General features: G+C 43.2%; 1 protein-coding gene across 3 annotated transcripts in view; it reads left to right on the top strand.

The window, feature by feature from the left end:
* Positions 1 to 16,138, top strand: part of CASP10 (caspase 10) — a 73,472-nt gene that overhangs the window by 1,361 nt on the left and 55,973 nt on the right. For 2 of the 3 annotated variants that reach the window (XM_056534122.1, XM_056534123.1), the window contains exons 2-4: positions 1,670 to 1,751; positions 8,981 to 9,315; positions 14,636 to 14,732. In XM_056534122.1, the coding sequence (XP_056390097.1) occupies positions 9,020 to 9,315; positions 14,636 to 14,732 (393 nt within the window). In that variant the 5' untranslated portion in view covers positions 1,670 to 1,751; positions 8,981 to 9,019. The remainder of the gene's footprint in view (positions 1 to 1,669; positions 1,752 to 8,980; positions 9,316 to 14,635; positions 14,733 to 16,138) is intronic. The other variant, XM_056534121.1, reaches the window with a different exon arrangement.

Here is a 16,138-nt window from a genome sequence, read left to right as displayed (position 1 = left end):
GATAAAACATCCTAAATCTGAATGAATGAACTAATCGTATGAAATACTTTCGTCTTTACATTGTTGAATGTGCTGACAACAAAATCACACAAAAATCATCAATGGCAACTTTATCAACCCATGGAGGTCTGGATATGGAGTCACACTCAAAATCAAAATGGAAAACCACACTACAGGCTGATCCAACTTTGATGTAATGTCCTTAAAACAAGTCAAAATGAGGCTCAGTAGTGTGTGTGGCCTCCACATGCCCTTATGACCTCCCTACAACGCCTGGGCATGCTACTGATGAGGTGGCGGATGGTTTCCTGAGGGATATCCTCCCAGACCTGGACTAAAGCATCTGCCAACTCCTGGACAGTCTGTGGTACAGCGTTGCGTTGGTGGATGGAGCGAGACATGATGTCCCAGACGTGCTCAATCGCATTTAGGACTGGGGAACGGCGGGCCAGTCCACAGCATCAATGCCCTCCCTTGTGGAAACTGCTGACACACTCCAGGCACATGAGGTCTAGCATTGTCTTGCATTAGGAGGAACCCAGGGCCAACGGCACCAGCATATGGTCTCTAAAGGGGTTTGAGGATCTCATCTCGGTACCTAATGGTAGACAGGCTACCTCTGGCAAGCATATGGATGGCTGTGCAGCCCCCCAAAGAAATGCCACCCCACACCATTACTGACCCACCACCAAACCGGTCATGCTGGAGGATGTTGCAGGCAGCAGAACGTTCTCCACGGCATCTCCAGACTCTGTCACGTTCTCAGTGTGAACCTTCTTTCATCTGTGAAGAGTACAGGGCGCCAGTGGTGAATTTGCCAATCTTGGTGTTCTCTGGCAAATGCCAAACGTCCTGCACGGTGTTGGGCTGTAAGCACAACCCCCACCTCTGGACATCGGGCCCTCATACCACCATCATGGAGTCTGTTTCTGACCGTTTGAGTGGACACATGCACATTTGTGGCCTGCTGGAGGACTCCGGCAGTGTTCCTCCTGCTCCTCCTTGCACAAAGGCGGAGGTAGGGGTCCTGCTGCTGGGTTGTTGGCCTCCTCCACGTCTCCTGATGTACTGGCCTGTCTCCTGGTAGTGCCTCCTGGCTCTGGACACTACGCTGACAGACACAGCAAACCTTCTTGCCACAGCTCACATTGATGTGCCATCCTGGATAAGCTGCACTACCTGAGCCACTTGTGTGGGTTGTAGACTCTGTCTCATGTTACCACTAGAGTGAAAGCACCGCCAGCATTCAAAAGTGACCAAAACATCAGTCAGGAAGCATAGGAACTGAGAAGTGGTCTGTGGTCACCACCTGCAGAACCTCTCCTTTATTGGGGGTGTCTTGCTAATTGCCTATAATTTCCACCTGTTGTCTGACAATCAATTTCACATGCTGTTGTGCAAATGGAACAATCAGTGTTGCTTCCTGAGTGGACAGTGTGATTTCACAGAAGTGTGATGGACTTGGAGTAACATTGTGTTGTTTAAGTGTTCCCTTTATTTTTTTGAGCAGTGTATATTAAGGCCCCTTTCACACTGATGTTGTGCACAACGGGTCCCGACAGATCCCATTTACTATTATGGGGTTTGTTGGGCGCTGTTGTTTTTTGACAGGAGTAGGGGGAGGAAAAAACGTTACATGATGTATTTTTCCTTCCACTATTCTCCACAGGTTCCCCGACAGACGTCACACTGCTGTGTCGCAACGGCAGTGGGAAGGAAGCCATTAAGAATATGGTACATGAGGAGAAATGGTAACATTGTAGACAATGTGAAGCATAGTTATGTATTAATGTACTTTATTTCTTGTAAAGAAAAAATCAATACAATTAGATTAAACCCTAAAGAAATAGTGGTGGTCACTAATGCTCCATTTGCTGTCTATTGGACTGCCAAAGATAGCAGAGTACTATCTATATGTGCCAGAATTCTGACCTAATTTGCTGCATGACTATGTTGAGGGTATGACTGTGTTTAGAGAGCACATGACCTAAATGTACAAAAAGGTAACCAAAAATGAATAGTTGTTCTAAACTTAGATTAGTCTAAAAATGTCAGTGGATAAGTGGATTGTGGGGATCTCTGGGGACCCCCTGCAATCTTCAGAATGGGTCATGTCTCCCCCCTCCCCCCACTGAATAGATTGGTGGGTCGTCACGTGCCCAAGTGTACTCTGGTATCTCTGACACTCCCATAGACAATAAATGGAACTTGTGCTGACCCACCACTTCATTCAGCAGGGAGAGTTGGGGCTCTGTTCTGAAGATCGCAAATAAAAATTTGTATCCGAAGTGTTCAGCTTCTAGTGAATTTAGCTATCAAAACCTGTCCAGAGGAAAAGTCGACCAGTTGCCCATAGCAACCAGTCATATCACTTCTTTCATTTTGAACAAGGCCTCCAAAAAATGAAAAACTATCTGATTGGTTGCTATGGACAACTGGTCGACTTTTCCTTTACATAGGTTTTGATAAATCTCCCTCTATATGCTGTCATTCTAAACATCAGAGCTGGTGCATACACAGGCCACATATCCACAAGATCTTGGTGCTAATAATATAGTGGAAAATGTAGAAAAAAAAGGCACTAACCGAAGTAGATGCCTTTTGTTAATTAATTTCAAACTTGGGAGTTGCGGGATGGCGAGGACAGACCGAGTCAAGGCGCTCAGAGGCTATAACCGTTTTGTGCGTAATGATGCACTTCCTTCGGCCTCTTTAACCCTTGATTTACTACCTGTAGAACCCAAGATTTTAAGGTCACTCTGGCCCACTGGTTCTCAAATTAAAGGAGTCTTCCCTCACCGGATTCCTGTCATTTCTTTACAGGAGCCGGGGGTCACTGTAGTTTAAAGAGTACCTCTCATGATCTTGTTAAATTTTATAATCCTCCCAGTTCACTGCTCCCATGCAGGGAGTTGTAGTTCTGCAACAGCTGGAAGCACACTGGTTGCGAAACACTGAATTAAGTAACAAACTGTGTTTTGCAACCAGTGTGCCTTCAGCTGTTGCATAACTTCAACCCCCAGCATGCACGGACAGCCAAAGGGCATGCTGGTTGTGGTAGTTTTGCAACAGCTGGAGGTTTGACACCCCCCCCAATATGAATGTACAGGGTACATTCACACAGGCGGGGGTCTACAGCGAACTTCATGAAACAAGTTTGAGATGCAGCAAGTTTTCCGCCGCAGCTCAAACTCTCAGCGGAAAGCTCGCTGTAGACCCCGGCCATGTGAGTGTACCCTAAAAACACTACACTATACTACATTACACAAAATAAAAAGTAAAACACTACATATACACATACCCCTACACAGCCCCCCTTCACCCCCCCCCCCCAAATAAGAATAAAAAATTTCTCGTATGACACTGTTTCCAAAACGGAGAATCCAGCTCGCAGTATTGCCGGACAGCGATTGACTTTCCAGGCATGCTGGAAGTTTTGCAACAGCTGGAGGCACCCTGTTTGGAAAACCCTGCCATAGGGTATTTTTGGTATCGGAGGCAAGTATAATTCTTGCATCTGGTTCCGTCCTTATGCAAATCCCTTATTTAGTCCTCAAATGCGCATGGCGCTCTCTCACTTCGGAGCCCTGTCGTATTTCAATGCAACAGTTTAGGGCCACATATGGGGTATTTCCGTACTCGGGAGAAATTGCCTAACACATTTTGGGGGGCTTTTTCTCCTTTAACCCCTTATGAAAAGGTGAAGTTGGGGTCTATACCAGCTGTCATTGTAAAAATGTTTTTACATTTTTTACACTAACATGCTGGGGTTGCCCCATACTTTTCATTTTCACAAGAGGTAAAAGGAAAAAAAAAAATGTGTAATGCAATTTCTCCAGAGTATGGAAATACCCCATATGTGGACATAAAATGCACTGCGGGCAAACGACAAGGCTCAGGAGTGAGAGTGCCATGTACATTTCAGGTGATTTGCACAGGGGTGGCTGATCGTTACAGCGGTTCTGACATAAACACAAAAAAAAAACACCCACATGTGACCCCATTTTGAAAACTACACCCCTCACGTAATGTAATAAGGGGTACAGTGAGCATTTACGCCCCACAGGTGTCTGACAGATTTTTTGAACAGTTGTACGCAAAAATGAAAAATCTAATTTTTCATTTGCACAGCCCACTGTTCCAAAGATCTGTTAAAGGCCAGTGGGGTGTAAATGCTCACTGCACCCCTTATTACATTCCTAGAAGGGTGTTGTTTCGGAAATAGGGTCACATGTGGGGGGGTCCACTGTTCTGGCACCACGGGGGGCTTTGTAAAGCACATGACCCCCGACCTTCATTCCAAACAAATTCTCTCTCCAAAATCCCAATGGCGCTCCTTCTCTTCTAAGCATTGTAGTTCGCCCACAGAGCACTTTACATCCACATATGGGGTATTTCCATACACAGAAGAAACGGGGTTACAAATTTTGGGGGCCATTGTCTCCTATTACCTCTTGTAAAAATGGTACGTTTGGGGAAAAGAACTGCATTTCAGTGAAAAAAAAAAATTTCATTTACACATCCGACTTTAACGAAAAGTCGTCAAACACCTTTGGGGTGTTAAGGCTCACTGGACTTGTTACGCTCCTTGAGGGGTGTAGTTTCCAAAATAGTATGCCATGTGAGTTTTTTTTTTTTGCTGTTCTGGCACCATAGGGGCTTCCTAAATGCGACATGCCCCCCAAAAACCATTTCAGAAAAATTCACTCTCCAAAATCCCATAGTCGCTCCTTCCCTTCTGAGCCCTCTACTGTGCCCGCCGAACACTTGACATACACATATGATGTATTTCCTTACTCGAGAGAAATTGGGTTACACATTTTGGGGGGATTTCTCTACTTTTACCCCTTATAAAGATTCAAAAACTGGGTCTACAAGAACATACGAATGTAAAAAATGCAGATTTTGAATTTTCTCCTTCACTTTGCTGTTATTCCTGGGAAATACCTAAAGGGTTAACACATTTACTGATTGTCATTTTGAATACGTTGAGGGGTGCAGTTTTTATATTGGGGTCCTTTATGGGGTATTTCTATTATGAAGGCCCTTCAAATCCACGTCAAAACTGAACTGGTCCCTGAAAAATTCAGATTTAGAAAATTTTGTGAAAAATTAGAAAATTGCTGCTATACTTTGAAGCCCTCTGATGTCTTCCAAAAGTAAAAATTGTCAACTTTATGATGCAAGCATAAAGTAGACATATTGTATATGTGAATCAAAATATCATTTATTTGGAATGCCTATTTTCCTTACAAGCAGAGAGCTTCAAAGTTCGAAAATTGCAAAATTTTCAAATTTTTCATGAAATTTGGGAATTTTTCACCAAGAAAGGATGCAAGTATCGATGAAATTTTACCGCTATGTTAAAGTGGAATATGTCACGAAAAAACTATCAAATTAATTAGTAAAAGCATCCCCAAGTTATTAATGCTTAAAGTGACAGTGGTCAGATGTGCAAAAAACGCTCTGGCCCTTAAGGTGAAAATGGGCTTGGTCCTTAATTTTTTTTAAACAAAGTACATTTTGTATTAGATTTTGTATTAACCATAAGGAGTACAATAGCTAAAATTTTTGTTTAATGAGAGTTCTCATTTAAGTTGATAATAAAATTCCTCCCTTTAACCCCCTTTGGGGTAGCTCCAACATCCCATTTTTCCCTTTCCAGCAAAACTGGAAGGGAGTGTTTGTTGCCAAAAAAGAACTGAAATTTCTTAGGGATTTTATCAAGTAGAAATCCATATTTCCGTATCAGCAGCCTCCTCTTTGATCTTGTCAAACTCTGGTCCAAATTAATGAAATGTGGCCGGCGGCGCTTTAAATAAATGAGATGCGGTCCGCGCTTTAAATGAATGAAATGCAGGCCGCACTTTAAATGAATGACTTGCGGGCCGCGCTTTAAATGAATGACTTGCGGGCCGCGCTTTAAATGAATGACTTGCGGGCCGCGCTTTAAATGAATGACTTGCGGGCCGCGCTTTAAATGAATGACTTGCGGGCTGCGCCTTAAATGAATGAGATGTGAGCTGCGGCAAGCTGTCACCTCCCTCTGCAAGTGCTAAAAGCCTGGCTTTGCAGTGGGAGGTGACAAATCCTCAGTGGATCATGGCGAGTATCCATTGGACATGACCCCAGAGAAAGAGCGCTGCCACTGAGAAAGAGCATCTGCATCTGAATCATTACTTGTAGCGCCATCACTCAGGCTCTTTCTCTGGGGTCATGTCCAATGGATACTCGCCATGATCCACTGAGGATATGTGCAGACTTATGGGGAGCAGATATAACGGCGCTGCCCACATGATTATTATCTTGATGGAATGAGGGGTCCATCATTACACAAATTTTCTGATGTACAGGCTCTAATGCATTAACCTAATTCTATATCACTCACATAGGTCCCTTTTGTTTCCCCTGAGGAAGCAGGTGTTTTATGAGTATTATTTATACGCCTGAAGAAACGCGTCGGGTTCGGGAATCATGTGTATTGTTCTCTATTGTGTTAGGATTGAGTATCATGTATTTATTTTAGTGATGATTTATGGTAGTAAGTCCATTGACTATAAGTCTTATTGAGTATATGAATGACCCCTACTGTTTAATCTGGGACCGCTGAATGTGGGTCAGTGGCAGCAGTTATCCCTAGGTGGACTGTGTTGTGATTACTTTATTTATAGTTTTCTTTTAATACTTTTTTTGGTATCCACATTATTTTGGTGTATATTTTACAGAACCAGTAAAGGTTAAGTTTTAGAAGCACCTTTTTCCCTTGGGGAATTCTATATCTATTTACCAGCCATAGAAAAGCAAATCTCCTCCCTAATCATGGACCTTATGTCTTGCATCATAGCAGACCTCTCCTCATTAACTATGGTCCCCACACAGGCATTACAGATTTGGCACCTAAGCTTGCTAAGTAGAAACATACAGCACAACTCCTTGGGCTCCCTCCTATCTCCTTCCCCCCTCCTCAGAGGCTCCTTGACCCCCTAAAATGTGGGACAGAGAAAGATCCAATAGGTAAACAGTGGTAAGGCTGGGTTCACACCACGTTTTGTTAAATACGGTTCCTGTACACGGCTGGGAGGAGGGGGGCAGGGCTTAATCATGGCGCCCGCACTCAGCCGTATTCGTGAACCGTATTTTATGTATGTCTATGAGCCGACCGGAGTGAACCGCAGCCTCCGGTCGGCTTCGTTTTCGGCCATATGCGGTTTCCCGACCGCAGGCAAAAACGTGGTCGACCGCGTTTTGCCTACGGTCGGGAAACCGCATACGGCCGAAAACGAACCCGACCGGAGGCTGCGGTTCACTCCGGTGGGCTCATAGACATACATTAAATACGGTTCCCGAATACGGCTGAGTGCGGGCGCCGCGATTAAGCCCCGCCTCCTCTTCCCAGCCGTATATGGGAACCGTATTTAACAAAATGTGGTGTGAACCCAGCCTAAGAAGGGAAATGGGTGGAAAACCACCATACTTGCTGCTACAGACGTCTTCAGGGCTTCTGCAGGGTAGACATGGTCAACATTCATGGTGCCTTGTAGTCTTAGTGTATGTGGAGGCAAACAGACTAGTATAGTGTTCCATGTGAAGGGTCCCCATGTCACAGCACTGCCTCAAGAATGGCCTTCTGCACCTATGCTTGCTTAATATGTGCCGACCCTCCACTGGCTCCACCGATATGCACTGGTACTTCTGCAATATGCGTCATACCTTCATTATGCCATACACAATGGCGCTATGTTATGTATGCCAGCATGGCTGGCACATACTCCCACTTGATTCCCCCAGCTCAGGAAGCAAGGTGCGAGACACTCTGATGTCCTGAGAGCCCTGCAGCTGCTCAGACACCTGCAGAGCCCTCGAGCTGCCAAACTGGTTCAGGGACATTTTAACCCAGGACAGGGAACTCTCTTTAGATAAGAGTACAGGCCAGAGCAGGCCATCAACCAGTTCCCACAATCTAAGCCATGCACATCTTTGCCTTATCCCTGGTAGGGACGGGATGGACCCTTTTAAACCTCTCTGTTTCCTCTCCCTACAGTGACGAGGAAGCATCCTCCATCATGGTGCCCTCATGAAGGGGAATACAGTGGAAAGGGGTTTTACCATTATCCACTTTCCACAGCAAACTTAATATTTTGTTAGGTTGAATGATATTAAATATCTGTCTCTAAAAAATATGTCATGATCTTATTCACTTGTCTCTGTCTTCTTTTTTATGCTCTCCCTTTTTATATGAAAATCTATGTGGTGGGTGGAGCTTCTGACTGTCACATGATTTGCTTTGAACTTCATTTTCCAGCAGTCATTCGTGCAGATGCTCATTTTTGTGCTTCATAATGAGAGTCATCCATAGAGAAAAAAATGAATCCTCATCATAATGGTAAAGTTATCTCTTCTCTCCACACACAACATATGTTATTCTAGTGAATAATACCCTTCCCCCTCTCCTCCTGCCTAGTGATTTTAATGTTACAGCCTGTAATATAGAAGCTGTAGCAGGACATAATGTATATTTACCTCATCCTGGCCAATGAATATTCAGCCAGACTCACTCATACATATTTATTGCAGTGAATGATTTACTTCTAGAAGCTTCTGATAGGCCAGTGCAGCACTGAGCATGCCTGACCAGAAGAGGAAACTCCCTACATGGGTGTTTAACTTTGATGGCCTATCCACAGGGAGGTCCTTTAAAAAACATTATTGGACACATTGATGAAAGCTGACAGAGCCATTTGTAAGTCAGTGTGCCCATTAGGAGCCAGGGTGCTGGTTGTGGAAAGAATGCTGCAGACTGTTGAGTTGTCCATGAACATAGTCAAAGGCAGATAATGTGAGAATGTGACTATTACCTGACAGATGCATATATAGCTGGGACATATGATGGAGAGTGAGAGCATACACTGTATAGCCCATTGAAGCACAATAAAAAATAATTTCTTTGTTTTATTTTCATTTATTTTTTATTCTGTTTTAGGAAGAGCAGGCACATTGAGTGCCCACAATATTCTGGACAATGGATTTTAACAGACAACTTTTTTCTATTGATTCTCAACTTGCCCAAGAGGATTTGGAGTCTTTGAAATTTCTTTGTGTGGATTTAATTTCCAACAAGAGACTATTAGCAATAAAATCAAGTCTAGATCTTTTTAGAGAGCTCCAGAAGCAGAGTCTACTTGAAGAAGACAAGTATGATCTCCTGGCTGAACTGCTTTATATTATAGGCCAACACAGTTTACTAAGAATCCTGGGCACCAATAAGTGGATTGTGCAAGAGACATTAAAAAAGAAGAGGAATGTGTCTTCGTATAGGTAAGTTATTCTTGTTTTATTGAATTGTCCATAACTGCAGCAAAATATGGCATGTGACCCTACCCTAATGATGTGTTCATATGGGCGGATTTGTTTGCAGACTCGCAGCGGGTTTCCCGCTGTAAGATTGAATAGAGGCGGGCTCTCCGCAGACTGTCCGCAGCAGATTTCACCCACGGATTTCTTCTGTTGAAAATCCACCGATGACCCTATTGACTTCAGTGGCGTATGCAAACGATTTTCTGCAGATGAGATTCTTGCTGCAGAGAGTCCATCCCCCCTTTCAAACTCACAGCAGGAAAAATGCGCTTGTGTAAATGCACCCTAAGGGCTCATTCACATGAGAGGATTTACTTTCAAACTCGTAGTGTGTTTCCCACTGCGAGTGTGAGGGGGTGGGCTCTCCTCAAGCTGTCTGCAGCTGATTTTTTTCCCACGGATTTCCACATTTGACTTCAATGGGGTATGTGGAAGATTTTCCGCAGCGGAGATTCTACTGCCGAAAATTTGCCTAAGAGATTCAGGAAACACGCTTCGAGTTTGAAAGTATATCCGCTCCTGTGAACAAACCCTAAAGGTGCGTTCACACATACGTATTTTTGCTGCAGATCTGCTGTAGATTTGCTCAAGGAGATTTTGCTACCCATTCACTTCAAATCTGCAGCAAAAAATATTCACGTGTGGATATACCCTTTGGCCATGTTCACTTGTCGGAATATCTGTGCCGGATTCCGCATTGGAATTCGGCACGGAGATTCTACTGCAGTGGAATTCAACGGGATTCTGCTGCACTGTGCACACAGGGTAATTTCTGTGCCAGATGTTTCCGGCACGGAGATTCTGTTTTCCATGTCTGCAGAGAGAATGTAAATGTCCATTCTTTCTGCGGACTCCGCACGGAATGCAAACAAGAACACTTTAGATTGGCAGCGAAAGTTAGTTAGTCCTTTTATTCACCCAAAAACATGACTTAAAGGAGTAGTGCTGCGAAAAATAACTAATCCCTTATCCAAAATTATCCCCTAGCCTATCCCCTAGTACAGCACTTGGACCCCTCGCAATCTCGTGAATGGGGCCCCTGCAGTCTGCTGGAAGCGGCTCTCCGACCCCGCAGGAAGCCGCAGCCGACACGCCCCCTCCATGTATCTCTATGGGATTTATGCACGCGCCGTTTGTTTTTTTATTTATTCATTAATTATATACTTTTTTTTTTAAATGGGAAAGGGGGGGCATTTCTAGTCGGGGAGGGGCTTATTCACATTTATTTTTTTAACTTTTTTTATTTTTTATTTTAAAAACTTTAAATTTTTTATGTCCCCATAGGGAACTATTTATATCAATCACTCAATTGCTAATGCTGTTCACTGCTATGCGTAGGCATAGCACTGATCAGTAATAGCCGCAATCTTCTCCTCTCGTTTGCCAGAAAGCAGACCAGAGGAGAAGATCGCAGGAGTCGCCCCAGGGAGCAGGTGAGTGAAGTTCCGATGGCAATCTTTACTCATCATGCTGTAGGTGTTCCGATGAGTCCCCCCCTCCCCAATATGTAAATCTAGGGGAGATTTATTATAACCTGTCTAGAGGAAAAATTGCTCAGTTATAGCAGCTGATAGCAGTCATGGACCTGCCGGTAATGGCAGACATCCGCGATCGTGTGGATGTCTGTTATTAACCCCTCAGAAGCCGTGATACAATACAGATCACGGCATCTGCTGCAGCGCGGCTACATTTTATGCTGATCTGATCACCCGCTGCACGGCCGCGAGGATCAGATCAGCTGACATGGCGGACGGAGGTCCCTTCACCTGTCTTCGCCGCCTTCCCCGCTTCTTCTGCTCTGGTCTGAGATTGAGCAGACCAGAGCAGAAGATTGTTGATAACACTGATCAGTGCTATGTCCTGTGCATAGCACTTAAAGAAGAAGTATCATGGACCAAGTCACAATTTTTTTTATATCATGTGAAAGTGCATCAGCTCACCATTCTGACAATCTGCTCCTCATGTATCTCACCCTCTCCCTTCTCCCGTAATCCCCTCTGAAAGATCGGTACTTCCTGGTCCATGGAGGTCCCTGACTTCCTGTCTCCCATAATGCCTTTCAGTTCATCATAGAAGTAGCCCAGCCTAGACCAGTGCTTCCTAACCAGGGTGCCTCCAGCTGTTGTGAAACTACAACTCCCAGCATGCCTGGGAGTTTTGGTTTTGCAACAGCTGAAGGCACCCTGGTTGGGATACACTGACCTAGACACTGATCACTTTCCTAACAGCAGGCTCAGTGTTTCCCCTCTCCCTGCTTCTATTCTCAGGACATCGTTCTTTCAGACTGACCTGCTGTCAGATTGTGATCAGTGCAGGGGAAAGTAGGGATCTCCCCCTCCCCCTCTGCTTCTTCTTGGGACATTGGGACATCGTTCTTGCTCTTATAAACACTGAGCTGGCTGTCAGATGCTTCCCTGCTGAGGAGACGAAGACGCTTGCTCAGCTCACTGGGGCTTCTATGATTGGCTGAAGCTGCACATGGGAGGTTCCCTTGCCGTGCACAGAGCTGGCTAAGCTGCAGAACTATGGGAAATTGTGACATCACGGCCCCCAGCATAATGCAGCTCAATGGGGGGGGTCGCAAGTCATCAGAACAGGGAGCTGCTGAACTTCCTCTCTGAACAAAGAAGCTAGAAAAACAGGTTTTACTTACAAGATGGGTAAAGTCAGTGATTTACAAAGTGATATAACTTTTGCTTCTGCATTTAAAACACAATACTTTTTCTACATGGGCCTTCTCCTTTAACAGTATTAGCAATAAACTGATTGCTATAAATAGTCCCCTCCCCCAATAAAAATGTCAAATGTCCCTTTTTCCCATTTTACCCCCAAAAAGTGAAAAATAATATATAAAATTTATAAACATATTTGGTATCGCCACGTCCATAAATGTACGAACTATTAAAATATAATGTTAATGATCCTGTACGGTGAACAGCGTGAACGTAAAAAAAAAAAAGTCAAAAGTTGCTGCTTTTTTGTCACATTCTATTTAAAAAAAATTTAATAAAAAAATGTATAGAAGTTTTATATACACAAATGTGGTATCAATAAAATGTACAGATCACGGTGCAAAAAATGAGTCCTCATACCGCCGCTTCGTCAAAATAGAGGGATTTTTAACGTACTAATTTGGTTAAAAAGTTTGCGTTTTTTTTTATAGAGAAGTATGTAATCATGGGTTTCATTTTAATCCTATGGACCCACAGAATAAAAAATACATGTCATTTTTACCGTAAATTGTATGGCATGAAAACAAAACCTTCCAAAATTTGCAAAATTGCGGTTTACTTTTTAATTTACCCACACAAAAAGTATTGTTGTGTTGTCATTACAAAGGACAACTGGTCATGCAAAAAACAAGCCCTCATACTAGTCTGTGGATGAAAATATAAAAGAGTTATGATTTTTAGAAGGGGAGGAGGAAAAAAAACGAAAATGCAAAAATAAAACTGCTCTGTGTGTAGATTTTGGCAAATCATTCATCTGGACAAATGCTTGGTTTAAAATTACGCCTCTTGACGTCCGGGACTTAATGTACCAGGGTGTAAATGTATGCCTGCTACATTAAGTGACTTTGAAGAGCAGAAACTGCACTCGCTTCATCGCAGTGACTGTCGGCTACGATAAGTAGCCGAACACTCAGCACCAATGATGGTGGAAAATAAAAAAAAGGTTTCAAAAATTATATAAAAAGGTAAGTAATAAACATATTTGGTATTTCCGCATGCTTTATTGTCTGAACTATTAAAATATAAAGTTTAGGATCCTGCTCAGTACAAAAATACCAAACACCAAAAATACTGATTTGTAATCGCATCATATATCAGAAAAAAATGTATTAAAGTGATCAGAATGTTCCATTAAAACAAAATTGGAACTGATAACTACAGTTAAAGGGGTACTCCGCCCCTAGACATCTTATCCCCTATCCAAAGGATCTCAGCTGCAGCATCCCACTGTCATTACTGCACAGAACAAACTCGCTCTGTGCGTAATGACGGGCGATACAGGGGCCGGAGCATTGTGACGTCACAGCTCCGCCCCTTGTGATGCCACGGCCCGCCCCCTTAATGCAAGTCTATGGGAGGGGGCGTGACAGCTGCCACGCCCCCTCCCATAGACTTGCTCCGGCCCCTTGTATTGAGGGGGCGGGCCGTGATGTCACGGTGCTCCGGCCCCTGTATTGCCCGTCATTACGCACAGAGCGACTTTGCTCTGTGCATTAATGACAGCGGGGTGCTGCAGCCGAGAACCTGGGGTCCCCAGCGGCGGGACCCCCACCATCTGACATCTTATCCCCTATCCTTTGGATAGGGGATAAGATGTCCTCGGGCGTAGTACCCCTTTAAAACAATGAGCTGTCATACATCCCTGTATACGGAAAAATAAAAAAGTTATAAGGATCAGAAAAAGACAGACATATTTTGTAAAAAAAAAAATAAAAAAAAATAAATAAATAAAAGTTAAATTTTTTTTTCTTTTAAAGTAGTTCAATAAAAAAAAAAAAGCTATATAAATTGGGTATCGTTTTAATCATACTGACCTACAGAATAAAGAGAACATGTCATTTTACTCAATGGACTGTGTAAAACCAACCCCCCCCCCCCAAAGGTTGCAAAATTGTGGTTTTCTTATAGCTTTTCGCCCACAAATAATATTTTTGGGTTGCACCATACACCATATTGTAAAATAAATGAAATCATTACAAAATACATTTGGTCGCCAAAAAACAAGCCATCATATGGTTCTGTGGTGGAAAAATAATAGTTATGGCTCTTAGAAGAAGAGGAAGTAAAAAACAAAAACGCAAAAATGAAATTTCCTGTCTTCAAGGTCAAAATGAGCTGTGTCCATAAGGGGTTAAAGAGCATTCCCCTAAATCAAAATAATAAATCACAAGTAAATATAAGTCATTGTCTGTCCCCTTGGTTATAGCTTTAATTCCACAGAGGATGCCAACCAGCTTTACCAAACTTCAAAATGTTATGGTGCAGTATTAGAGAAGTATGCATAAATAGTTTGAGGGAGAGCTGAGAACCCATGAATGGACAAAGAAGGACTAAATAATATGTTTACAGCTTTTTTATTTTATTTTAGTTTATCCAGCATAACATTAAACAAAGGTTGCAGGTATAGACAGACCTTGAACAAATCTTAGCTGTTATTCCCGTATTATCATTGTAGTAATTCTGCCATGTTATGTCATCGCCTTGCTATTCATGTACCATATAGTACATTTTGTTAATAATATTATGTGTTCTTGGATTTACCAATACAGGCAAATGCTTTTTGAACTTTATGAAGACATCACCTCTGAAGACCTGAAAAGTATAATATTCCTCCTAGATGTTCCAAAGAAGTATTCAGAAAACAAGGTGGTAATTTTACAAGAGCTTTTGGTAGAGCATTTTGCTGTGTTTACCAGTCCTGGTTTTGACTTGGCTGTTATTGCATATTTAAACATTTAAGCCAAAAAACCATGGTAAAAATTCCACTAACTCACAATACAAGTTGAATCCTTAGGCTGCCCTTGGCTGCCAAGTTAAATTATATTCTTTTGTTCAAAAGTTTTATCTAATCCTAACAGTAACTGTGAAATTAGATGCCATAATAGTTTACATAGGGCAGCGGCACTCAACTGGCAGACCGTGATCCAGAACTGGACCGAGGCTGTCAGTCATCTCGACAGCCCACCGACTCTCCCCTCATTAATTTGTATTGGTGTCTTTAAAAAAAGCTGCGGCCCGGAGCAGCAGGAAGACTCTGTTCCCTTCTTTTGTGATGCAGATGAAGCGATCAATGCTGCCTGCATCGTCTGCTCAGTCCTTACTAAAATAGGCCAGATGAGTGGAGCAGCACCAGGACCTGGGACGAGAGCCAGAGTAACAGTACATGTTGGGGCATAGTGGCACAGTACATGGGAGCATTGTGGCACAGTACTTGGGGGCATAGTGGCACAGTATATGGTAGCATAGTGGCACAGTACATGGGGGCATAGTAGCACAGTACATGGGGGCATAGTGGCAGAGTACATGGAGGCATAGTGGCACAGTACATGGGGGTATAGTGGCACAGTACATGGGGGCATAGTGGCAGAGTACATGGAGGCATAGTGGCACAGTACATGGGGGTATAGTGGCACAGTACATGGTAGCATAGTGGCACACTTCATGGGGGTATAGTGGCACAGTTCATTGGGGCATAGAGGCAGAGTGCTTGGGAGCATAGTGGCACAGTACATGGGGGCATAGTGGCACAGTACATTGGCATAGTTGCAGATTTAATTAGGGGGCGCTGTGGCATTATTCATTGAGGGGGCACAGATACCTCATTTATTTGGTACAGTGTTTGGCAATATTATATTTAGGGTTACAGTGTGTGGCAGTATTATATCAGGAGCACAGTGTGTGGCAGTATTCTGGCCATGCAGGGAACAGTAGATTTACGTTCAATAGTTTTTTATCGAATTTTGTCACAAAAACAAAGACAAAACATTATAACAGTAGGGGGAACAGTAGATTTACATCCTCCACACTTCACTTGTTTTACCCTGTGACTTATTATTAGAGTAATAATAATGTTCTACATCAGGCAGCACCTATTTCTTTCATGGTAGTACAGCTGCTAGGTAAACAAGGCCTTAGGCAAGGTTTCCACACAGGGTTTTTCCTGTCATTTTTTGGAAAACTGCCAATGAAGTTTTTGAGCAAAAGTCAGAATTAGATTCAGAGATCCTTTATATCTCCCATTCCTTCCGAATACAGTTCTGACTTTGGCTCCA

Source organism: Hyla sarda, chromosome 8 (assembly GCF_029499605.1).
Source record: "Hyla sarda isolate aHylSar1 chromosome 8, aHylSar1.hap1, whole genome shotgun sequence".
Classification (NCBI taxonomy): Eukaryota; Metazoa; Chordata; class Amphibia; order Anura; family Hylidae; genus Hyla; species Hyla sarda.
Note: the sequence above shows the minus strand (reverse complement) of the source record. Positions and strands in the feature narration are given on the sequence as shown.